Here is a 26,713-nt window from a genome sequence, read left to right as displayed (position 1 = left end):
ATCCCCGTCGCCAACGCTCTTGGCCGGACACAACGGCGAGCGGGATTGGCTTAGCTGGCTGAGGCGTAACACAGCCTGTCAGCCCAATAGATCAGGAAGCGATTGGGCTTCTTCGTACTCTAATAGCTTAGGCAAGGGAACCGGGCAAGCCGCCGGGAAGCTGGCCGACGCTACGCAGATGACGTACGCGCGGGTTAACCCGCGTCTTCTCCTCCCTGTCTTTCCACCTGCTGCTCCCACGCACTTGGCGTAGCGCTGCCTTCTTTCTCTACGCACTTGGCGCAGCGAGATGCTCTTTATTGGCAAAATCAGGGAAGAGATGCGATTCGCTCGCGACAGGAAACCCGACAACAGGGATGCACCATGTGCAGGGGGAGGGGGAGGAAGGGAAGGTGGATTTTGGAGAAAGACGGGGGGGGGAAGGGAGAGGAGGAGGCAAAGCCGCTCAGGTGGCTCGGCCGTCTCTCCCTTAGCCCCAGCTCAGTCGCTGGCTCTCCGCCTTGCATTGCGCGCAGAAGCGTCCAGGTAAAGGGGGTGCACGGAAGGCTCTTGGTGCAATGCCGCAGGCTCATTGCAAGGCGCAGATTGTACCATTTCCTCGGGCTCCCCTCCTCATGCACTGCGGCGAAGGCTGCCCCTTTGCACGGCAATAGCGGCCAGATAATAACAAGATTAGGACAGCCGGGCAACCCCTGCATGCCTGACCCGCCTTGTCCAAAAAGGCAAGCGGACGCCACCACCCCACCATGTCGGTTGCCTTTGCTTCTGCACGCCCGAGAGGCAAAGGAGAGGTCACCCAGCAAACTATCCAAAAGGTAACGCAAATAAAGCCCAAAAAGGGGGGGGCATGAAGGGGGTTGCTTTAATAGGGACCAGCCGTGGGTGTCACAGGGAGGGAGGGAGGGGGGCTTGCATCCAGCTTCCCCGAGCCCGGTCAGCAGCCGGAGAGGCACCGCTTCCTTCCTCGCCGAGGCTCCCGGCTCGAAGGGGCGTTTGCAAAAGGAAGGCTGAGGCTGCTGCTGCTGCAAGGACCGGGGGGCCAAAGGCAGAACAAAGCCGAGGGGCTCCGAGCTCGTGCAACCCCCCCCCCGAACGCGCTCATCCCCTTTGCAGCCCCGGGCTGGTTCCCTGCCGGCCCCGGAGAGCGGCGTCTGCCAGGCTCGCTCGGGCGCATTGCAGATTGCGGGGCTCAGCCGCGGCGCTCCTTGACCCGGGCTGCCGCTTTGACAGCGGTTAGCAGCGGTCTAGCCTTTGCGGAGGGGGGGGGGATGAACGGGCGAGGAAGGGATACGCAGCCCTCCTCTCTGCCCGCACCGTCTCGTCCCCGATCTTCTTTCTTGGGGGGAAGGCTTGGCTCGGGTGGGTGGGTGGGGGGAAATCAATGGAAAGGGGGGGATTCACGCGAAGAGCGGCGGTGCGCGCCGGTTGTTGGAACGGGGAGGGGGAGGCTTTTATTATTGTTTGCGGATGGGAAACTGGGAAACGCGTGCAGCGGTGACGAGCGGCTGCCGGGAGAGTTGGCAATATTCCCTTTCGGGCTGCCTTTGAGGATCGTTTGCCTTCTCTGTAAGGCTGCCCTCTTTTCTTTCTTTTATTCGTTCGTTCCTTCGTTCCGGAGAAATTCCTAAAGGCTGGTTGGGAGGGAGAGTCGACTGGTGTGCGTGCGTGGGTGGGTGGGTGTTTCTGGATGGGAATTGAGCCCCTCCTAATGGGAGGGAGGCCAGAATGAGGCAGGTGCATTCCCTGGGCGAGTTTGGGACGGCACAGCGAGGACCCTCCCCGGTTTTCTCCAGTCTCCCTTTTCCAAGCAAGGAACTGGTCCTTAGAGGAAGCTGCAGGCCATCCTGGATCTGCTGAGGCGTAAACAATACTCAGGATTTTCAGCCCCGGCTGCCCTCCAGCCATCCGCCCACCTTCTCTGAAGCAATGGTGGTCCCAATAATGATGGTGCTCTTCAGATGTGCCGAGACTACATCTCCCAGGATCCTCAGCCAAGACCCAAGAAGGTCTTTTCAGAATCTTGGAAGAACAGGGGATGTTTTTATCATTGCCTTTGATCACGAGCTGGAGGAACTTGAGAAGAGGATGGAGCATCAGGTGGGAAGGGACCCTGAAAGTCTTCTGGAAAAATGCCCTCGTGGACAAATGCCTGTCCAATCTTTTCTTGAAATTTTTCACTGATGGAGCACAATGGAGCATCTACAGCAGGAAGTGGGTTGTTCACTGCTGAATAGGAACCAATCAATTTTCCCGTGTTGCAAAATGTATCTGTCAGACCTACCACAGCTTGTACTCCTAAATAGAAATGATCCTTGGCGCCATTTGTTGAGAAAGGTATAGTTTTATTAGAAATGTATTGCAGTAATGATAGCCAGAACCGAGAATCGCACACCAAAATCCCTATGTTCAACTTTTCCCTCCCTTAACTGCCTCCCATCGCTGACACCTCCCCCCTGTCCAATCAGGTTGAAGCACGATGTTTTCAGAACTGTCATTTCAAGCGTAGGTTGGTATGCAGGTGCTTTTTTCTACCAGCCAGGTGACCTTGAGGCAGTGTCTCAGGAAGATACAGCAGTTAAAACTTTTGCTTCCCCCCCCCACAAGCATTCCCCCTCCCATCCACTCTCCCCCGAGTCCAGAATGTTACCACATGGTAATGAAGCCCTAGCAAGCATGAGGTGGCACTGACAGTACTTAAAAGAAAAGTCATCCCAGATATAATTCTTACTATTGTTGGCTGGAATCTGTCTTGTGCATCATGAAGTCATCTTTACTGAAGATTACTGACTGTAATCTACTATGTTCGTCTAGCCTAGTTGGGTTATAGATTTTATTTTTAATTTAGTTCACGGGAAAGGGAGTGACTGGCCAAAGTCATCCATTTCTGTGCCTCTGGATGGACTAGGACAGAGGTGGGCAACCTTGGCTCTTTTACGACTCGTGGACTTCAACTCCCAGAATTCCTGAGCCAGCCATGCTGAGGGGAAAGGGAGAGGTTTCCAAGCTGAGCCATGCTGGCTTAGGAATTCTGGGAGTTGAAGTCCACGAGTCATAAAAGAGCCAAGGTTGCCTACCCCTGGACTAGGAGCTTCCAAATTACCACCTCAAATATTACCTCAGTGGCATTCTTATTTACAGATAGTCCTCAATTTACTGCCACAATTGAGCCCAAAATTTCTGTTGCTAAATGAGACTTTTGTTGACTGAATTTTGCCCCATTTTACAAACTTTCTTGCCACAGTTGTTAAGCGAATCACTACAGTTGTTAAATTAGTAACACAAGTGCTAAGTGAATCTGATTTTCCCACTGACCTTGCTTGTTAGAAAGTTGCAAAAGGTGATCACCTGAGCCCGGACACTGCAACCCTCATAAATATGAGTCAATTGCCAAGCCTCTGAGTTTGGGTTAAGTGACCCTGGGGATGCTGTAACGGTCATAAGTGTGAAAAATGGCCATAAGTCACTTTTTCCAGTGCCTTTGTAACTTTGAGCAGCCATTAAATGGTTGTTAGTTGAGAACTACCTGTATATTTTTGTTCTACCAAACTAGCATCCTTTATGTCAGTGGTTCTCAACTTTTTTAATGCCGCGACCCCCCAACTGGTCGTAAGTCGAGGACTACTCAACCGGTTGTAAGTCGAGGACTACTCAACTGGTGCAGCACCGTTTGCAGAATGGGACTTTTGGCGGCTCAGCAGGGCAGAGACAGCCTGGACAATTCCTATTGGCTTTTGAAAGCCAATAGAATTAGACTCTATTCAAGAGAGTCTATTCTATTGGCTTTCAAAAGCCAATAGAATAAAAGGGAGTAGCACAGCTAAGGAAAAGGGGGGAAAAATGGCGGACTGCGTTATTTGGCGACCTCCATGAAATAGTCGTTCGACCCCAAATGGGGTCCCGACCCACAGGTTGAGAACCACTGCTTTATGTCTTCCGTAGTGGTTAACATGCCAGACTAGGAGAGTTCCAGTTCTATTTTAGGCACAAAGCTAGCTGGGTGATCTTGCACCAGCCTTTCTCTCTCAGTCCTAGGAAGAAGGTAATTGAAAATCCCTTCCAAAATCTTGCTAAGAAAACTGCAGATGCTTATCCAGGCAGTCACCAGGAATCAACACTGATTTGAAAACACCCACACATATCAAAGGATACGCAACTACTTTTTTTTGGCATCAAATCATTTTGGAGATCGCTGCTTTATTGAAATATGGATAAAGAATATTGGAAGATGATGGCTTAAGAAAGTCTGACACTACATCACACTCACAGTCATCTCAAGAATTACAAAAAAGGCCCATGCTTCATTTTCTAACCATCCCAAAGATGCTTTTTCATGAGGCAACTGGACTTCTTATAGAAGAAAATCCAGTTGCCTCGTGAAAAAACACCTTTGGGATAATTACGAGCTGGATGACTGAGAATATCCATAGACCTTCATTTTCTAGGTCACCTTAGCCACAGTTTGTTAGCCAAAGTAAGTAGATCCATTGCAATGGATACACCGTAGGTAGTGCTCAGCTGATGACGGTCACTTAGCAACCATTCAAAATGACCGTTCAAACCTACATGGGAGGGGGGCTGGTATGTCCAGCCCTGATTTGAAGTTCCAATGGCCACCGGGCCTCATTTACGGCTGTTTGTAGCATCTCACAGTGATGGCTGTGTTTTATTATGGTTTTGCAGAAAAACCAGCATTTACGTCTAGTTTTCAACAAAATCAGCCCTGTAACCTACCAGTGGTTCTCTTAACGACTGGGGCAATTGCTTTATCACTGTCTCATTCACTGAAAGAGATTGCAAATAAACTGATGAAATCATGTTAAGAGAAACTTCCTGACAGTTAGAACAATTAACTAGTGGAACAACCTGCCTCCAGAAGCGGTGATTGCTCCAATACTGGAAGTTTTTAAGAAGAGACTGGACAGCCATTTGTCTGAAATGGTATAGGGTTTCCTGCCTGAGCAGGGGGTTGGGCTAGATGACCTCCAAGGTCCCTTCCAACTGTATTATTATTATTATTATTATTATTATTATTATTATTATTATTATGTGGGTGACTCAATTTACGTCTATCACGACTTACCACTGTGATGGGCAGGCTTCATAATGGTTTTAAGTCAAGAACTGTCTGAGCAGGTAATCTTCGGCTTACGGCCCGAGTGGAGCCCAAAATTTCCATGACTAAGGAGGACAGTTGTTAAGTGCATCGCTCCCCATTTTATAACCTTTTTGGCCACAGTTGTTAAGCAAATCACTGCAGTTATTAAGTGAAGCAGGTGGTTATTAAGTGAATCTGGCTCCCCCCCTTGACTTTGCTTTTCGAAAGCCAGCTAAGAAGCTAACAAATGGTAATCACATGACCCCGGGATGATGAGTCAGTTGCCAAGCACCCAAATTTTGATCACATGACCCTGGGGATGCTGCAATGGTTGTACATGTGAAAACTGGTCATAAGTTATTTTTTCAGTGCTGTAACTTTGAATGGTCATTAAAGGAATGGTTGCATGTCAAGAACTATTTGTGTTGTTAAAAAGCTCAGAATTCCATCTATCCATCCCTGACATGGAGGATAAGTTATGCCAATCTCATTGAAGTCATCTGGGGAATGCTTTTATTTTATTTTATTTTATCTGATATAAACAAATAATTTCCAAATAAAGGCAAGTATACGTGTCCTGGGATAATGTTGCAAGATCCAATCTGGGTCAGTCACCAGGACCAAAGGTTTAGTCTTCTGAGCTTTCGGACTTGTGCAGAAGCCCATCCTAAGAGAACTTCTCTCTAGCATAGGGGTAGGCAACCTTGGCTCTTTTATGACTGGTGGACTTCAACTCCCAGAATTCCTGAGCCAGCTATGCTGGCTCAGGGATTCTGGGAGTTGAAGTCCACCAGTCATAAAAGAGCCAAGGTTGCCTACCCCTGCGAAATGTCTGTTTTGGGGATGTTCCCTGAGGATGGGCTGCAGCATGAATCCGAAAGTTCAGAAGACTAAGCTTCTAGTCCCCATGACTGACCTAGATTGGATCCTGCAACAAATAACTCCATGGACTGTCTAGGGAGATTTTCAGTCAATTAGGTAACGGTTGTCCAAAAATGCTTTTTTTCAAAAGGCACCTGGACTTCATTTTTCCTTGAAGACGTTTCACTTCTCATCCAGGACGTTTCTTCTGTTCTTCTTCCATTCAGCTTCTTCTTCGGAACGGAAGAAGCTTCTTGGATGAGAAGCGAAACGTCTCCAAGCAAAAGCCAAGAAAGTCCATTTGCCTTTTGAAAAAAAAAGCACCATTGAGACAATTCCATTAACTGCTAAAGAAAAGGAAGTGTGGCTCTTAAGGATGACATCAAAGTGGCAAATTGGCCAATTACTACCATGCATTGTTTGGGTTTATGCATAAGCCATGTGTGCACACACTTTTAGTCTGTTTGATTAACTCAGCTGTGATTTATGGAACCAACACATTTTTTCTTGCTCTCCATGACCACCACCACAGCTGGAGCTTAACGTGCTAGGTTAAAATGCTGAAATCTGATCCTTTAGTTTGTTATTCGGTGTGTCTTGTGAATGTAGCCATTTATTAAGATAGGATAATGGCCTTGAATTTGATAAGAATCCTGGTTGCTTTCTAAAGCAGTTTTTCCCACTACATTTTATTCATATTTATCCCTCTTACAATTTATGGGTGTGTTTTTTTTATATATATTTTGCTTTGAGAATGGATTCACACATTACGTTGAACCTTAGCTTGTTTTAGCACGATTAACACAATAGTCTGATTTCCTGTAATATGTCCATCCCAAATCAAAGAATATTAAGGTCACAAGTAAATCTAATGGCTGGTTTTGACTCTGGTTTAATCCAAGTGTGTGAACTCATCCATTGTGAATTGCGAACTATTGTGAATTGTGATGCAATGCATAAATCACACCATGCAATGTGAGACGTCACCGTTTTTCTATCCATATTTTCATAAATAAGTTAGAGGTAGTCCTTGACTTATAGACTGGTCACTTAGCAACCATTCAAATTTACAACAGATGTGTCTCGGGGTACTTAGAATCCAGAGATGAACTTCCAATGGCTGGAGCCCCCCCCCCTGCAGTCATGTGACCACATTTCATGTGTTTGGCAACCAAACCACATTTGCAGATGTTGGCAGAGTCTCCTGGTAATATGATCGTGTTTTATGACAGTTTTGCCAAAAATATGCATTTATTTCCAGGTTTTAGAATAACCATAGCCACAGCAAACAGAATAATAAAGTTGGAAGAGAACGTGGAGGTTTTCTAGTAGTCCAACCCCCTGCTGTCTTCTTAAAGCAAGGGTCTTCAACCTTGGCAACTTTAAGACTTGTGGACTTCAACTCCCACAAATCTTAAAGTTGCCAAGTTTGAAAACTCCTGTCTTAAAGTTTTCCAGTGATGGGGCATCCACAACTTCTGGAGGCAAGCCATTCCACTGATTAATTGTCTTCACTGTCAGGAAATTTTTCTTTAGTTCTAGGTTGCTTCTCTCCTTGACTAGTTTTTGGTTTGTCTAACAACCACCGATTTCGCTTAACAACCAAAGAAGTCATGAAATTGGGTCATTAATGCTGGTGACCTGATTTACAACCGTCGTGATTTACAACTCTGATGGGCAGACTCCATTATGACCGTAACTCAAAAACTACCTGTACAAGTGCATCAAACCATAAACTAGAGGACAATCTACAATGGCTGTCTTCAAGCAAAAGCAGCACATCATCACACAGCTACTTTCATGGGTGAAGCCAATCAATACCATCAGCCATGTCCAAACCAAGGGGATGAAAAAAAAAATCAATATGGCAGCTACAATCATGCAGCTGAAGCTACCTCTTTTTTACCTATATCATGATGCAAATAAAAAGAAGTGGGATTTTGATCACACGATCTCTTTTGACACCTACCCAGCGGACACTTCTGAACCAGCTTTGCATTTTGCAAACAAATTACAGGAGGTTGAAAAGACACATAAATACGATTTGCCTCTAAATTTGGAACACACATTTTAAAATGAAGACCTCCTAGGTTTAATATCAGTAGCTTCTGCTGAAAAAAACTGGGCCTGGAGAAGATTCTCACCTTATTGACCAACATCAATGAGAATGCATAAAGCCCAGTTCCTCTTTCTATAGCATAACCAGTTCAGATAGGTGAACAACCTGTTCTCTGTGTGGATGCCGCTTCCAGAAGTCCGTTCTGGGCCTGGGCAACAAAATATTAGCTACCAGATCTGCCGAAGTGGTGAGAATCAGCTGAATCCCACCACTGAGCTCAACCCATCTCACTGTTATCCCAAAGGTGCTTTTTCACAAGGCAATTGGACTTTCTTGTTTGTTTTTTTCTCACAGGGTTGTTTTTTTCTCACAGGGTTATTGTGCTGGTGAAAAGAGGTAGGAACATTTGCTACATGTGCTGCCTTGAGTGGACAAAATAATAAAGGCAGGATAAATCAAATTTAAAAATTAAAAATAATGTAGATGATGGGTGAAACATCTCATTTCCATTAATGCAAATGCTGTTCCACTACTTTTGCTAATTGCTTGTTTAGATTTCATACTACTTAAGGCATAAAGGCTGTGCAAGGAGTATCTTTAAGTTTAGCAGGATCAAATGGAATTTCTCAGCTATGTTTCAGTCGGTAATGGCTTGATCTTTTTTGTTGCTTTTAAATCCAGATGTTGGATGAAAATCACCATCTGATACAGTGCATTATGGACTATCAGAGCAAGGGCAAAACAGCAGAATGTACTCAGTGAGTATGAATTTATAGGTTGGTGCGAAAATATTGTCATTTCCTGGCCAACTGTCAGCAGATGAAGAATTTCATTATGGCTAATGTAGCCATCCACAATTGCTTTGTCTTAAGCCAGGATCTTTACATTGTTCTTTTTAGAGGGACGCAAGGGGTCAGAAAAGTCAAGATGGTGGCTGCAACCACATCTTCCAAGCCCCGTTTCTTCTATATACTATGGCAGCTATCTTGATTTCTTTTACTCTCCTCCACAGATGTGTTTGGCCTTTAACACAGGGATCTCCAATCTTGACCACTTTAAGACTTGTGGACTTCAACTCCCAGAATTCCTCAGCCAGCCATGCTGGTTGGGGAATTCTAGGAGTTGAAGACCACAAGTCTTAAAGTGGCCAAGGTTGGAGAGACCTGCTCTAAAGCATTTGTCTCTAAAGGTGACTGTTTTGAACCATGTTTCATTTGGTCTGACATCTGTTTCACCATTGTGCTACACCTATGAATGAAATTCTAGCTTTAACATGAGAGTTGGGGGTCACCCAATAGGTTAAAGCAATGGCTGGTCTCTCAACCAAAGCTGAACCCCAAATTACCAAATCCAATTTAGCTTAGTCTAAGACAGGGGTGTCAAACTCGCAACATCACGTGACGTGTTGCAACGTATCATGACTTTTTTTCCATTGCTGGCAATGGGGTGAGTGTGGTTTTGGCTCGACGCATCCGGCTTGCAGGCCGGCAGTTTGACACCCCTGGTCTAAGAGGTTGTGTAACTTCCACTTGTGTAACTTCCACTGGGTTCAGCAGACAACAAAGCATAATGTAGTGAAATTCACACTCAAATTAGTTCATCCCATTCTGACAGGCTGCATCAGCATGCCTGCATCTCTAAAACTGCAGAAATTTCCGGTGCTTTTCTCTTCCTTCTTGCACCCTTTCCCATTTCAAGCCATTTCATTCCAGTGATCGGAATCATCCAGGAATATTTAGCATCCATTTTAAGCCCCCAATCACTCTCGAAATCCAGTGTGTTTTGTGAGTTCCTTGGCACTGGATGTATTAATGCTGTGTCTGATTCTGTCTCTGCAAAGCAGACTCTGTCTTTCTTAACTGACAGAGGAGAATATTAGTAGCTCAGGGTTGAAATGAGGGGTCCTTGATGCTCTCTGAGCCCGGTTGTTTTCTTGCAGACTTCTTTACCCAAGCTAGGTAACATTATCAGTGTACCAGTGATACACTGATGATGTTATCTAGTTGGGTAATGAAAGGTCTACAAGAAAACAACCAGGTCAGAGAGTAAGGAACCCTTTAGTAACTCCTCCAGGAAGACCTGGAGGAATGTTGTCCATGGGGTCATGATGGGTTGGACACGACTTCACAACTAACAACAACAACAAATAACTCTTTAGCTTTCATGTCATGTAAATGCAGAACAAAGATGAATGTGTCAGGCAGCCATTTTGGTGCAAAGAGAATGGAGTTAGTTACAAGGATCAAAAATGCACCCAACATTTTTTTTATTCTTGGACTGACATATTAGCAGTTTTAGAATAAATGCTTCTTTATTGCTGCTTATTAGAGTTAAGCAGGTGAGGGGTGATTTGAAGGCTGCCAAAAAGTTTGGGATTTTAAAGAAGAAAGTACCAAGTTCAGATGCAGGTTTAAAAGGAGAAATATTTCCAACAGAATTTCTTTTTCTCAGATATGTGCTGTTTTCTTTTGTCTCTAGATACCAACAAATCTTACACAGAAATCTGGTTTACTTGGCCACCATAGCAGACTCTAATCAGAATATGCAGTCCTTGCTGCCTGCTGTAAGTATCTGCATGTAAATCAACCCAAGTTTATTACTGAATGAGCCATTTAAGAGAACTCTGTTAGTTTGTGCAAAATCCTTTGGTTGTGCTTTATGAGAGTTGGGGGGAGCAACCAGAAATGCACCTGATATGGGTTGGAGTGGAATTAATCTTTTGTGTTGTGGACCAAGCGATGTGGAGCGTGGTTTATATTTATACATTGGAGCAGGGGTCTTCAAACTTAGCCCTTTTGTGACTTGTGGACTTCAACTCCCAGAATTCCTCAGCCAGCTTGCCTGGCTGAGGAATTCTGGGAGTTGAAGTCCAAAAGTCATAAAAGGACCAAGTTTGAAGACCCCTGCATCGGAGCAACTGAAAACACACAATTGATCTAATAAAGGAGAATATCTGTAGCTCTGGGTTGAAATGAGGGGTCCTTGGTGCTCTCTGAGCTTTGTTGTTTTCTTGCAAATATTTCATTACCTAACAAGGTAACATCATCCGTGTGTCATTGATGCACTGATGATGTTATCTTATTAGATAATGAAACATTTTCAAGAAAACAACCAAGCTCAGAGAGCACCAAGGACCCACACTTCACAATATGACCATGTAACACCTCTGTGAGCCTCCCAGGAGACTTCCAGTGCAACTCAAGGTGCTGGTGATCCCCTGCAAAGCTCTGCATGGCCCAGAACCAGGTTATTTACAGCAGAGGTCCCCAAACGTTTGGATACCAGGGACTGGTTCTGTGGAGAAAGGTTTTTCCACGGACCAGAGAATGCGTCGTTTTGTGTGGTGCCTGCATCCCACGGATGGGACTTTGCTTGTTTGTGCGGACCAGTTGCTGACATGCCGTGGCCCAGTACCGGTCCAGGGACCGGGGATTGGGGGGACCCCTGATTTACAGGACCATCTGTCTCCCTCTCTACTTGCTATAGTACAGTGATGGCGAACCTTTTAGAGACCGAGTGCCCAAACTGCAACCCAAAACCCACTTATGTATCGTCGGGTGCCGGATGGGTGTGGCCAATTGGGTGGGCATGGCCTGTTGGGTGGGCGTGGCTGCGGTGGTAACGGCAGACTGGGTGGGACTAAAAAGTTCAATCAATCAGTTCCAACTTTGTGAGATCTTTTTTTTTTCCCTGCGAGAATTGCAATTGATTGATTGATTGAACCTTTTTTTTTTTGTACACGGCGGCGGAGGCCTAAAGCGAAAAGGTTTTATAAAACCCAGCTGAAGGCCTAGGACTGGGGCAACGGTGCACGTGCCCACAGAGTGGGCTCTGCGTGTCACCTGTGGCACGCGTGCCATAGGTTCGCCACCACGGTGCTATACCATACCAGAACTGTCAAAGTTGATGTCTTCTGGGTCCTATTTATTAGACAGTGCCATCTAGAGGCACCTAGGAGTTATGTCTCTTTTATTGTACCTAAAACAGCATCCCTGACCCTGTTGGCTTCCTGGGTAAGGCTTTAAAGACTTAGATGTGCCCACACTTTTTTTTCTTCCAACCAAACCTAAAACATAGATAATGATGATGATGATGATGATTTGTCTATTGTTTACATTACATCTTGCTCTTTTATTTAAATTCTGGGTGAGCAACTGTATCTAGAGTCACCATGGTAAGATGAGTAAATAGAGGTAGCCCTCAACGTATGACCACAATTGAGCCCAAAATTTATGTTGCTAAGTGAGAAATTTGTTAAGTGAATTTTGCCTCATTTTACGACTGTTCTTGCCACATTTGTTAAGTGAATCGCTGCAGTTGTTAAATTAGTAACAGTGTTGTTAAGTGAATCCGGCTTCCCCATTGACTTTGCTTGTCAGAAGGTCGCAAAAGGGGATCATGTGACCTCAGGACACAGCAACCATCATAACTATGAATCAATTGTCAAGTGTCCGAGTGTAAATCATATGACCATGGGGATGCTGCAATGGTCACAAGCGTGAAAAGCGGTCATAAGACACATTTTTCAGTGCCGCTGTAATTTCAAACAGTCTCTAAATGAACTATTGTAAGTCGAGGACTACCTGTATATAAGTCATATCAATCCATCCTTCTAGATCCCCCCCAAAAACTTCTGGTTCCTTTAAGAGAATCCCCCAACTTTTCGGGGTTAGCGGCTTGGAGTGAAGGGAGAGGGCAAAGAAGCGATGGTTTTGTGTGGGGGGTGAACACAAGCCGACGGGTGTGTATGTGCGTGCATGAACACCTGTTGCTTGCATGAGTGGGGCCGTGAGCGTTCATACAAGTGGGGTCATGAGCACTCGCAGCAACACTCGAGTGGGGCTGTGTGCACAAGTGCACACATGCACTGGCCAGCCACTGATGTGGCCCGGTGGCCAATAGGCTGCATCCAGTAGTGGGCCACGGCCCACAGGTTGAGGACCCTTCTTTAAGAAACACCTTGTCTTCTTGTTCCTATCTTACAGCCACCAACACAAAACATGAACCTCGGCCCAGCTGGAATGAGTCAGAGTGCCTCCAGTCAGTCTCTCCATTCACAAAGCAACCTCAGTGATGCCATCAGCACGGGGCTTCCAGCATCCTCTCTCATGCAGAGCCAGATTACCAATGGTAAGAGTTCCACGGTTGCCTGGCAACTGCATCACAGATGCTTGGAGCGGGCTTTGCAACCAATCAGGGTGGAGTGCTTAGAGCCTAATGCAGTGTTTCTCAGCCTTGGCCACTTGAAGAGGCGTGGAGTTCCAACTCCCAGAATTCCCTAGTCAACCAGTGCTGGCTGGGGAATTCTGGGGAGGTGAAGTCCACATCTCTTAAAGTTGACGAGGTTGAGCAACATTGGCCCAATGCATTTCAAAAACTATGGAAGAAGTTTGCATGTTTGCCGTTTATATAGCAGCAGCTGGGATTCTGCCACCGCAACTTTTTCCCACAGGATACCCAGAATGTGGGAAGCTAAGCGTGAAAATGTTGATCCAGTCTCAAATCAGCGCAAAACCATTTCTCCTTACGTTGCATTACAAGAACATTCCAGAAAATGTTTGTGTAGTATGGAAGAAAAAAGATGACAAATCTCTGTCTGTCTGTCTGTATCTATCTGTCCGTCCATCCATCCATCCATCCATCCATCCATCTATCCATCTATGCATCCGATTTAGAGGCCTCTTGAATTCCCAGACAATTCTGGCCAACTAACATCCCAAAGCGAGAAACAATAAAACGAAGGAAGAAAGCACATGTATCTTGGATAGATGTCTACCCTACTTACTTGCCATTTACCATAAAAAGATAAAATCATACAACTAAGAACAAAATGAGATTATGAGGAATTAAAAATCTGTCTAAGAGAAGTGCATTTTTAGGACTTTTTAAAAATGAGCTGAGAGCTTAGTTCCCTCAACTCAACAAGGATTATGTTACAGGGAATTGAGCTAGATCCAGAGAAAGTGACACAAATATATATGTGTATGTGTGTGTATGTGTGTGTGTGTGTGTGTGTGTGTGTGTGTGTGTGTCTGTCTGTCTGTCTGTCTGTCTATCTATCTATCTATCTATCTATCTATCTATCTATCTATCTCTATATATTTCTCTCTCTCTCTCTCTCTCTCTCTCTCTCGACATTCTGATTGATCAAAGGGTATGTTTTGTAAACCAGAGCATCTTTTTCCTGCTTGCCTTCTACCTAGGTCCCAACCATGTGTCTATGCAGCAGTCGGGCCAGAACACCCTTCCCACGACCTCCTTGAGCATGAGTCTCAGCAGCCATGGAACTGGGCCCAGTTATAGTCACACAGTGCCTGCGTCTCAGACCGTTGCCCTGCAAGGCCAGGGATCAATCGGCAACTACGTCTCGCGAGCCAATCTCAGCATGCAGTCCAACCCAGGTACAGTGGACTGTATCTTTGCCCTTTTGCCCTACTTTGGCCAAAGCAGCCTCTTTGATCTCCCAAGTGCCCAGCTTGGCTTTCAATAATTGCAATCGATTCATTGCACTAATTAATTAATTAAACTACCCAACGAGATGCAAGTGCAGTGGTGAGAAAAGTAAAGTCCTGCACTTAGGCAGGAAAAAGCAAATGCAGAGGTCTAGAATAGGAGTATACCTGGCTCAACCGTGAAGAGGGATCTAGGTGTTAATATTAACATGGGTTCCTTTCTCTGGAACGTAGCATGTTCGGTCAACCCAAGCAGCCTTAATTAATGGTGATAGTGGTTTAGGACTTTGTGCAAATTCAGTTAATTCAGCAGCCAAGTTAAGCGTGTCACGGGAAACCAGCCTGCATTTTTTTGTGTGTGTTGCAGTTTCCATGATTCACCAGCAAGCAGCAACATCACATTACAACTCTGCACAACCAGGAACTCAACATTACCAAGGGCAGTCTTCCATTGCCATGATGAGCCAGAGTAATCAAGGAAACAGCCTCATGGGGCAGAGGCCAATGGGCTCTTATAGAGCTTCACAGCAAGGTGAGTGCAAAAAAGTGGTTTCCAGATCGATAAAGATTCCCAGAGACTGTTGTGTAAATAGCAAGGAGCAATGTTCTCAATACTCGTGAGGCTCCCTGCCTGTGGCACCCCAAGGACAGCTGTTGGAAACAAAATAACAGACACACTAATGTATGAATTGGTTCAGTTGGCAGAATTTGTGGACCCCCCCCCTTTGATATTAATAAATCTTGCTAAAAGGTACTCTGAAAAATCATAGTTGGAAAAGAATTATTTTAATTCCAGTCACTGCTAAAAGGCTTGATGAGAGCAATAGCAGTAGTACTTAGACTTATATACCACCTCACAGTGCTTTTACAGCAATCTCTGGGTGGTTCACAATGTAGAACCATTATTTGCATACTGTCCCAACAATCTGGGTCTTCGTTTTACCGACCTCAGAAGGATGGAAGGCTGAGTCAATCTTGAGCCGGTCAGGATCGAACTCCAGACTGTGGGCAGCATTTGCTGCATTACTGCATTCTAACCACTGGATCAGTCCTTATTAAACCTTCTCCTTTGAGCAGTTTGGTGTAATGGTTAAGGCATCAGGGTAGAAATTGGGAGACCGTGAGTTCTAGTCCTGCCTCGGACATGAAACTCCTCCTTTGAGCAGTTTGGTGTAATGGTTAAGGCAGCGGTTCTCAACCTATGGGTCGCGACCCCATTTGGGGTCGATCGACCATTTCACGGGGGTCACCAAGCAAGGCTGTCCGCCATTTTTTTCCCCTTTTCCAGCGGGTGCCTTACCTCCCTTGGGCTGGGCCAGCTGGGCCAACCCAACCCTTGGGCTGGGCCAGCTGGGCCAACCCATTTTCGTTTTACACCACTTTATTTCCAATTTCTCGAATAGATGTTAGTTTATTTATGTATTAATACCTATAATAAGATACAAAAATATGAAAGAAAATAGTAGGAAAGATAAGGGAAGGGAAAAGGGTGGGGAAAAAGAGGGAAAAAGAAAGAAAAGTCGTTGACTTCCGACTCCCTTCGGTGCAGTAGAATAACATAATAACATCAACCTCAACTTTTACTTTTGCATAATAGTATACACTACAGGGGTAGGCAACCTTGGCTCTTTTATGACTCGTGGACTTCAACTCCCAGAATTCCTGAGCCAGCATAGATGCCTACCCCTGCACTAGCCATTTCTATAACAACAAACCTATCTAATCAGTAAAACCCAAAATCAAAGTTTCATTTTTTTACCCACCTCGAGCACAAAGTCCAGAAGCTGTTTCAAGCAGAAACAAAAGTAACTGTATTTTTGTCTTTAATAAAAGCCATCAGTTTAGCCATCTCTGCTAACTCCATCAATTTCTGCAGCCATTCATCCATTGTTGGAATCAAACTGCCCTTCCATTTTGTGCATAAAATAATCTTGCTGCCATCAACATATATAGCATCAAAGTTCCAATTTTTTTCCCCAAGTCTTTTTCCATTAAACCCAGAAGGAAGTTTTCTGGTTTTATCTTTATATTCACTTTGAGAATCTTCTGTATTAAAATTTGAATCCTATTGCAATAGGATACTTCGCTATAAGCAGTAAACGGTCCCTTCTTTACTTTTATATTTCCAACATTCATTTGAAATACCTTTATACATTCTTGACAACTTATTTATGCTAAATACCAACGATGCATCATCTTATAAAAAAATTTCTTTTAAGTTACAATTTAATGTAAATTTTAAACCTTTTGTCCACATATTCTCCCATTGTTCAAGCATGAGATTATATCAACAATTTCTTGCCTGCTGAATCATGCAGTGCTTTTACATGTTTGTTCTCCAAATCCAAATTCAATAACAATTTGAAAACGGTAGCAATAAATCCTACCACACAGTAGGATTTCCGATTCGTTTTTCACAAAATCAAACCCATAACTCTTTTTGTCTGCTTTAAATCTTTCAATCTACCGTATATAAATAAAAATGTAAATGTTCGTTTGTTCAAAATCTTAAATCTCCGAAGGTTCTTCACTGATTGCTTTGAAATTTTGACACAACGTTGCATTCGAATACGCGCGTGTTTTTATATACTTATATTATATAAATGTCACACCTGTGACAGATAAAAACATGCTTTTTGTGAAAAACAGCACCATCTGTTGGACATAAAAGCAACACACGCTACGATTTCAGACACTCTCTATATCTGCACAGACAATGGAACAAAAAATATTGTATATCCACAAGCATTGTAAAATTAAACATATTACAAACATGCGCTTTCTCTTTTCTTTCTTTTCCATTTAACCAGACTGAGCCACAGCAATGCGTGGCCGGGAACAGCTAGTTGTAAATATTGGCAGACACATCCTTCTGTTATTTAACATTTTTAAAAACATTAACCCCTTTTTCGTTACAACATTTTATTCTTAATTTCTCACCAGGTTTCCTGATCTGACTTAATGATATTCTTCAGTTGCCTATAAAATAGCTAAGGCTAGAGCAGGGGTAGGCAACCTTGGCTCTTTTATGTCTTGTGGACTTCAACTCCCAGAATTCCTGAGTCAGCATGGCTGGTTCAGGAATTCTGGGTATTGAAGTCAACAAGTCATAAAAGAGCCAGGGTTGCCTACCCCTGGGCTAGAGTCATAAAAACATCTTTTCAACTCTAATCCAAATGTAGGCATTTTCAAAGCTGCTGATGGTCTTAATATTTTCTGTGTCTTTCAGGTTCTTCTCAGCAGTACATGGGTCAGGAGGAATATTATAGTGAGCAATACAGTCATGGACAAGGATCTTCGGAATCCATGAACCAGCAATATTATCCTGACGGTAATGGTGCTGACCAGGGGAAGATGTATGCCCACATGTCACTGAATTGGAAGAGGCTTAGGACATAAAATAAAACGATAAACTAGAGGCTATTTCTCATGCTCTGAAGCTATGACCTGAATATAATTGATTTTAATTTAAACTACAGATTGTCCTCAACTTATGACCACAATGGAGCCCAGAATTTTTCTGTTGTTAAGTGAGACATTGCCCATCCTAGCTGAATCAGAATCAGAATAGAGCTGGAAGGGACCTTGGAGGTCTTCTAGTGACAATCCCCTGCTCAAGCAGGAGACCCTATACTATTTCAGACAAGTGACTGTCCAGTCTCTTCTTAAAAACCTCCAGTGATGAAGCACCCACAACTTCTGGAGGCAAGCTGTTCCACTGGTTAATTCTTCTCACTGTTCAGAAGTTTTTTCTTAATTCCAGGTTGCTTCTCTCCTTGATTAGTTTCCATCTGTTGTTTCTTGTCTTGCTCTCTGGTGCTTTGGAAAATAAGTTGACCCCCTTTCTCTTTGTGGCAACCTCTCAAATACTGGAATGCTGATATCATGTCCCCCCTAGTCCTGCAACCGTTCTTCATATGTTTTTGTCTCCAGGCCCTTAATCATCTTAGTTGCTCTTCTTTGCACTTTTCCCAAAGTCTCAGCATCTTTTTTGTAATGTGGTGACCAAAACTGGATGCAGTATTCCAGGTGTGGCCTTACAAGGCTTTATAAAGCTGTACTAATATTTCATGTGTTTCATGTGAAGCTGGGGGATTTTAAGTAGTGAAGTCCACAGGAATATGTGGGGGCTGGTAAAAGACTATATGTTACAATTCAGGATGCCTTTTTTGTTCCTTTTTACTTGGGCCTGACATCGTATGCAAGTATGGAAACTAATCAAGGAGAGAAGCAACCTAGATCTAAGGAGAAATTTCTTGACACTCAGAACACTTAATCAGTGGAACAACCTGCCTCAGGAATTTATGGGTGCTCAAATACTGGAAGTTTTTAAGAAGAGACTGGACAACCATTTGTCTGAAATGGCATAGAGTTTCCCCTTGAGCAGTGGGGTTGGACTAGAAGACCTCCAAGGTCCCTTCCAACTCTGTTATTCTGTTATGAAAAGGCAGGAATTTGCACTCTGACATCACAATATTTCTACAAAATTCCAGCTTGCTGCAGACATCCCTGTGAATTGTTGCAACACATCTGGAAGGCACCAAGTTAGGGACATAACATCTGTTCTGGAAATTGTATGACCTTCCTGGAAAGTACTTTAGCACCTCCTCTGAGTAGTTGTATCCCATTCAATATAGTGTGACCTGTCACAATGCCAGCAGAGATGGTGCAGGGGGTGCCTGCAGGCAGGGGGCCAAAAAAGTCAACATGGCAGCCAGCAACATACGACTGAAGCCCCATCCTTTTTACACGCATCACAGCTCTGAGTTGGTGAAGGTAAATGTGAGAAAAAATATCCCTGGACACAATAAACATGATTTGCCTAGATCAGGGGTAGGCAACCTTGGCTCTTTTATGACTCGTGGACTTCAACTCCCAGAATTCCTGAGCCAGCCCTGCTGAGGGGAAAGGGAGAGGTTTCCAAGCTGAGCCATGCTGTCTCAGGAATCCACGAGTCATAAAAGAGCCAAGGTTGCCTACCCCTGGCCTAGATGATTAAAAAAGAGCAGAAACATATAAGCAGAAACCCTGTTATAGTCTCTGCTCCTGAGAATTTCATAAGCTGTCTTTCTCATTAGATGTGAATTTCACTATTCTAAAATTCAGACACTTATAATCAGTTTTTATTTTAGACGCCCACTTCTAAAGTCTGCTGTCTTTTTTCTCAACAGTCAAGGCAGTTTTATTCAACTATCTTTCAGTAATTTGATCCTGTAAAACTGGAAAAAATTATTGGCATTTCCTTTTTCTATGAAAAATTGCAATTTGTAAAAAGGTGCAAAGTTTCTCTAATAGTTTGTAGCAGCAAACTCCCAACACCTAGAATGCATTCAGGCAATCTGTAATTAGAATGATACACAAATGAAGATAAAAATATGGCATAAAGGGTCCCTTCTCCATTTTACCATGTGATATATGCCTCTTCCTTTTCTAAATCATAGAAATCATTTTCTTTAAACTCTGTTTGTGGCATCGCTTTTATGGGGTTTTGTTTTGTTTTGTTTTGTTATCTGAAAATAGGCCACGGTGATTATGCGTATCAGCAGTCGTCTTATTCTGAGCAAAGCTATGATCGATCATTTGAGGACTCCACACAGCACTATTACGAAGGAGGTAAGGGGATCAGTTATCTTACAAATCAAATCACCTGAAGGCAGGACAAGAAGCAATGGGTGGAAACTAATCAAGGAGAGAAGCAACCTAGAACTAAGGAGAAACTTCCTGACAGTTAGAACAATTAACCAGTGGAACAACCTGTCTCCAGAAGTGGTGAATGCTCCAACACTGGAAGTTTTTAAGAAGAGGACAGCCATTTGTCTGAAATGGTATATAGCAGTGGTGGCGAACCTGTGGCACGGCTGCCAGAGGCGGCACTCAGAGCCCTCTCTGTGGGCACACGGGCCGTCGCTCCAGTCCTAGGCCTTTAGCTGGGTTTTATAAAACCTTTTCGCTTTAGGCCTCTGCCGCCATGTACAAAAAAAAAAAAGGTTCAATTAGTCAATTTCAACTTCTCGCGGGAAAAAAAAAAGATCTTGCAAAGTTGGAATTGATTGATTGAACTTTTTAGTCCCACCCAGTCTGCTGTTACCATTGCAGCCACGCCCACCCAATGGGCCACACCCATCCAATGGGCCACGCCCACCGGGCACCTTACCATGCATAAGTGGGTTTTGGGTTGCAGTTTGGGCACTTGGTCTCTAAAAAGTTCGCCATCACTGGTATATAGGGTTTCCTGACTGAGCAGGGGGTTGGACTAGATGACCTCTAAGGTCCCTTCCAACTTTATTAATATTGTTGTTGTTGTTGTTGACTTTGGACAGTCCTTCCTTTCTCAGCCCAAGGAAGAAGAAGACAAGGGCAAAGCAGTCCTAATAACTAAGAAAACTGTAGTGACTGGTTCAGGCAGTTGCCAGGAGGCAAAACTGACTCATGCAAAGACACATATAGAGTAACAGAACAACCAAGATGATCCGGGGCTTAGAAGCTATAACATACAAAGAATGATTGCAGGAACTAGTATACCCAGTCTAGTGAAAAGAAGGACTAGGGGTGACATGATAGCAGTCTTCCAATACTTAAAAGGACTGCCACAAGGAAGAGGGAGTCAAGCTATTCCCCAAAGCGCCTGAAGGCAGGAGAAGAAGCAACGGATGGAAACTAGCCAAAGAGAGAAGCAACCTAGAACTAAGGAGAAACTTCCTGACAGTTAGAACAATTAATAAATGGAACAACCTGCCTCCAGAAGTGGTAAATGCTCCAACACTGGAAGTTTTTAAGAAGAGACTGGACAGCCATTTGTCTGAAATGGTATAGGGCTTCCTGCTTGAGCAGGGGGTTGGACTAGATGACCTCCAAGGTCCCTTCCAACTTTATTATTACTATTATTACTACTACTATTATTATTATTTGTTATTATTATTTGTTATTATTTGTTATTATTATTTGTTGTTATTATTGTTATTACCTTCCCTGTGTATATTATAACCCTGCCAATCCATTGTGCTGATCTGTTGTCTTTTAGGGAATTCCCAATACAGCCAACAGCAAGCCGGATACCAACAAGGAGCTGCCCAGCAGCAAACGTATTCCCAGCAGCAATACTCAAATCAACAAACTTATCCAGGACAACAGCAAGGATACGGTGAGAACACCCCATCCTGCCTTTTGTTTGCCAGAAAATGTCAATTCTGACTTCAGTTTCTCAGGGAGAAATTCTTAACAGGCACTGTCCCCAGAACCTTTGTGTCCATATCAGATGGTGCTGAAAAAGACTGACCAGGTTCAGATGTGATTTGTTTCTTGGTGGTTTGATGTATAGTTATCCAACGATGATAGTATACTCAATATAGGTAGTCCTCGACTTACAGCCATTCATTTATTGACCGTTGGAAGTTACTATGGCACTGAAAAAGTGTGAGATTTTTCACACGGTTCTCACACGACTGCTGCAGCCTCCCCGTGGTTGCGTGATCAAAATTTGGGTGCTTGGCAACTGGCATGTATTTGTGGTGGTCGCACTGTCCTGGAATCATGTGATCACCATTTGTGACCTTCACAACTGGCTTCTGACAAGCAAAGTCTCTGGGGAAGCCAGATTCGTAACAATCACACAAGTAATTTAACGACTGCAGTGAATATCTTAACAACCTGGGCAAAAAAGATTGTAAAATGTCTTGCATAACAACTGTCTTGCTTAGCAGTAAAAATGTTGGGCTCACAACTGGAAGGCAGGTTACTCAGTATGATGGGAATCTGAGGGGAGACTTTCACACCAATCCAGATTAAACTAAACACTCCAGTTATGCACTTTTGGTCCAAGGCTGAACAATAACCTCAGTGAATTAGCACATTGATTCTAACTGCTGCAATTAGCCAGGCTGTAAAGGAGTTCAGTACATAAAGACACACAAGCTAATGGTTGTAACTCAGATCAAGACTTTCACACAAAGCAAAACCGTAAGGGGGTTCTTGCCTCACAACTGGAACAAAAAATATGTCAAGTCTACAGAAAGTACCTGAAAGATAGATAGCTTGAAGAGCTTAGAAAGAAGTCCTTTATTTCAGAGCTGAATTCCTGGCCAGCAATCAAAAGCCAGGGATGACTTCACAAGAGGAACTATAAGGTAAAGAAAGGCAGGTCAAGGAGCAAGAGAGTTGTTTCCAACAAAGATGAAGGTCCAGGAGTTGTTCTGGTGTTGAATACAGGTAGTCTGTCATGGTTCCGATAGATGAAACTCTTCAAAAGAACTTCGAGGCATTGTTTACCTTAAAGAATCTTTTCTTCGAGAAACAAAGTATCGCCACTACATAGTTGAAACCAAAAACTAAATTCCCCTCCCTTGGGTAAAAAGTAACAAAGCACAATTCCCTCCTCCAATAAACAGTCATAAATCACATTTCCCAATTAGCTTGAAGCCTGCCAAAACTCTATCAACTCTGGGTCCAATGACCTTGGGTTCCCATGGCTAAGTTATTATTGTTATGACTAGCTGGACTCTCATCCACATTCTCCCTCCCAGCATCATCTAACTCTAAAAGCAATAGAGGAAAATGGCTGCATTTCCATCTGTTGTCAAAGCAAAAATATCCGATGTTAGCAGCGTTGGCATCCGCCCCCTCCCCCTTACAAAAAGGACAAATCCTGTAATACAAACAAAAGCACAGGTTAGAGGTTGTCTCTTGGTTTGTTAGGGTGTTTCTTATAGAACCTATTAATGAGTCTGTCAGCTTTTACATCGCTAGATTTCACCCAGGTGGCCTCAGACAACGGATATCCCTTCCATTGCATTAAGTACTGCAATTTCCCTTTAAAAATTCTTCAATCAGTGAGTCTGTCCTGCCACTATGAGAGGTCCTGTTGCCTTCTTAGGGAGAGGTCTTAAGGTGGAATCCTGAAAAAGTTTGCAGGCGATCCAAGTGCCCGTTTCCTTCGGCTAAACCTCCCGATTGCTAAATGTGAAAAGTCCAGTCACAGAAAACCAGCAAACCAAAGAATACAGAAGTTGGGATTTGATCCCTGTCTTTTGAACTCTTGTCAAACATTCTGCTGTTTCTTTTTTTCCCCCTCAGGACCTGCCCAAGGAACTTCGTCACAATATTCTAGTTACCAACAAGGACAGGGCCAACAGTACGGAAGCTACAGAGCTTCACAAACTGGACCATCTGCACAGCAACAGAGGTCTTATGGCTATGAACAGGTAAGCCGGGAAGGGATTGAGCTGACATGAAATGCGTTGGGCTGGGCGAAATGAAAAATCGTAGACCCAAAGAGCATTGGGAAGCTCCAGGTGTGGGAGCTTTACTCCTGAAAAAGAAATAGTTGAGAAATAAGACTTATTTGCTTGAACAACTTGTTTTCAGGGCAGACCATCTGTATTCTACTGTATTTTCACAGTAACCTTATGCCTACTCTGAAATATGTAGTGAAATTTATTTTCATTTCACTCAAGGGGGTCAACGGTATTGCACCCACAATATTCCAGTAGGGTATCTGTGCGCTCCCAAAATTAAACCAGAAGAGGTACCTCTTAAAAAAGTGAAACTAGATGAAAGTGAGGTTCCTTGAAAGAGAAATCACCAAGAATGAATGAAATTTGGAGTATTTTTTTTTTTTTAAAAGTATTTAAGAAAAAAAAAGATGGTATTTGGGAAACAATCGGTACAGGTAGTCCTCGACGTACGGCCACAATTGAGCCCAAAATTTCTGTTGCTAAGCGAGATACTTGTTAAGTGAGCTTTGCCCCACTGTATGACTTTGCTTGCCACCGTTGTTAAATGAATCACTGCAGTTGTTAACGTTAGGAAAACGCTTGTTAAGTGAATCTGGCTTCCCCATTGAGCTTGCTTGTCAGAAGGTGACAAAAGGGGATCACATGACCGGGGACACTGCTAGTGTCATCAGTATGAGTCAGTTGCCAAGCCTCTGAGTTTTGGTCACGTGACCCTGGGGATGCTGCCACGGTCCTAAGTGTGAAAAACGGCCATGTCACTTTTTTCAATGCTGTTGTAACTTCGAACGCTCACTAAAGAAATGGTTGTGAGTCAAAGGCTACCTGTACTTTCCGAAATTTTTGTTCTGTTCTCCCTTGAGATATTTTTCCCAATCTTATTAACTCTAAGCATGGGGAAGGTTGTCTCTGTGCCTTTCTTCTCCAGTCCTGATCACTTTTGAGAAAATCTGACAGATATTTGGAAAGTTTGTCCTTGACAAACTAAGGAGAAATTTCCTGACAGTTAGAACAATTAACCAGTAGAACAACCTGCCTCCAGAAGTGGTGAATGCTCCAACACTGGAAGTTTTTAAGAAGAGACTGGACAGACTATTTGTCTGAAATAGTATAGGGTTTCCTGCCTGAGCAGGGGGTTGGACTAGATAACCTCCCAGGCCCCTTCCAACTTTATTATTATTATTATTATTGTTGTTGTTGTTGTTGTTATTATTATTATTATTATTATGTCCTTAAATTCTGTAAAGGAAAGGGGGGGATTGTACTTTACACTGTGCGTAGAAATGAATTATTACATTAATTCCTCTCTCTTATTCACTTTCCCAATGTTTAACAGGGCCAGTATGGAAACTATCAGCAATAAAATGACAAGCGCCTGTGTCACCTTTGTTTTCAATATTTATGTCCATTTTTTTGGAACTTGGATGTATGGGCAAGTCTTTTTTTTTTAATGATTGATGATGGATCGTAAGATGTTGGATACCGCTGTAGCACAGAGAAGCGTTTGTATGTGAAATAGTATTCATTTCATGCTGGATATGAAACAGTGCATTACAGTACTGGCAACGAGGCAATGTTTGGATGGTCTGGTACATTTTGGTGCTGCTGTTAATAATCCTTGCAGAAGTTCTTCCATCACTTTTTGCCACCTCCTCTTTTGAGGTATAAAGTTGGAGAAACCAAGAGGTCACATAGCATTTTTTTTATCTGCTTATTATTTTTTTTCACAATATCATTGGCAGCCTAGCCTCCTTCGGATCCGATGGACCACTACCCAGCGGGAAGTTCTTTATGGGCTGTATGACAAGCATATAACTGAATATATCTTTCATTTTCTGTTCACCCAACTGGTTTGGCATTGGGATATCCCAACCCAGATGTGTTTCAGCTATTCCCAGGGGCACTTCCTTTGAAATAGGTTGCTCTTCGTTAGATTCGAATTGGGCTCAGTGTATTCTAAAATCTACTTAATTGAGCTAGGATGGAAATCACAGCTACTGGGATGTAGCGATATATATTTGAGATTGGGACAGTAATTTTGTATATGACTCATTCATCTTCAATTTGTTAGGACATAGAACAGCGGTTCTCAACCTGTGGGTCGCGACCCCATTTGGGATCGAACGACCATTTCACGGGGTCGCCAAACAACACAGTCCGCCATTTTTTCCCTCTTTTCCTTAGCTGTGCTTCTCCCTTTTATTCTATTGGCTTTCGAAAGCCAATAGAATAGACTCTCTCGAATAGAGTCTAATTCTATTGGCTTTCAAAAGCCAAAAGGAATTGTCCAGGCTGTCTCTGCCCTGTTGAGCCCGCCAAAAGTCCCATTCTGCAAACGGTGCTGCAAGTTGTCTGCAGCGAAGGCGAGCTGTCTGAAAGTTTCCACCCCTCCCTGCTGAGCAACTACTAAAAATGTAAGTAAAAGAGGGCCAGGGGTGGGAGGTGGGAGGCCGGCGGACGCAGGGAGGATTGCTGGCACGCGTGGGGCCCGGCGGGTGCCTTACCTCCCTTGGACTGGCCCAGCTGGTGGCCCAGCCGGTGGTTGGCCTGCTCCATCTCTGCCGCTTGCCAGCTACGCCTCGGCCAGCACAGGGGGCGGCACCACGCATGCGTGGTGCTCCCGGGCAGGAAAAGTCCTCGACTTACGACCGGTTGGGTAGTCCTCGACTTATGACCGGTTGGGTAGTCCTCGACTTACGACCGGTTGGGTAGTCCTCGACTTACGACCGGTTGGGGTCGCGGCATTAAAAAGGTTGAGAACCATTGACATAGAATAATAGGGTTGGAAGGGACCTTGAGGCTCTTAATTTTCCAACCACCTGCCCAAGCAGGAGACTGTATACCATTTTGGATAAATTACAGGTAGTTCTTGACTTACAGCCACAATTGAGCCCAACATTTCTGTTGCTAAGCGAGACATTTATTAAGTGAATTTTGCCCTATTTTATGACATTAGTGACATGGTTTTTAGGTGAATCTGGCTTCCCCACTGACTTTGCTTGACAGAAGGTCACAAAAG

The 26,713-nt window shown here is 43.8% G+C and overlaps 1 protein-coding gene across 2 annotated transcripts; it reads left to right on the top strand.

Moving 5' to 3' along the window:
* Window position 1: 1 nt before the first annotated feature.
* SS18L1 (SS18L1 subunit of BAF chromatin remodeling complex) lies at window positions 2-25,890 on the top strand. 2 transcript variants are annotated; one of them, XM_039346498.1, is made up of 11 exons: window positions 2-525; window positions 8,697-8,773; window positions 10,494-10,578; window positions 13,001-13,145; window positions 14,219-14,416; window positions 14,835-14,999; window positions 17,697-17,798; window positions 19,988-20,080; window positions 21,489-21,608; window positions 23,537-23,664; window positions 25,031-25,890. In XM_039346498.1, the coding sequence occupies exons 1-11, from the start codon at window positions 364-366 to the stop codon at window positions 25,055-25,057; spliced, it is 1,302 nt and encodes a 433-aa protein (XP_039202432.1). In that variant the 5' UTR covers window positions 2-363; the 3' UTR covers window positions 25,058-25,890. The 2 variants fall into 2 exon arrangements, with proteins under 2 accessions (XP_039202432.1, XP_039202433.1); XM_039346499.1 differs by having other exon boundaries at window positions 3-815.
* The last annotated feature ends 823 nt before the right edge of the window (window positions 25,891-26,713 follow it).

This window comes from Crotalus tigris, unplaced genomic scaffold (assembly GCF_016545835.1).
Source record: "Crotalus tigris isolate CLP2741 ecotype Arizona unplaced genomic scaffold, ASM1654583v1 scf7180000017999.2816498, whole genome shotgun sequence".
Classification (NCBI taxonomy): domain Eukaryota; kingdom Metazoa; phylum Chordata; class Lepidosauria; order Squamata; family Viperidae; genus Crotalus; species Crotalus tigris.
Note: the sequence above shows the minus strand (reverse complement) of the source record. Positions and strands in the feature narration are given on the sequence as shown.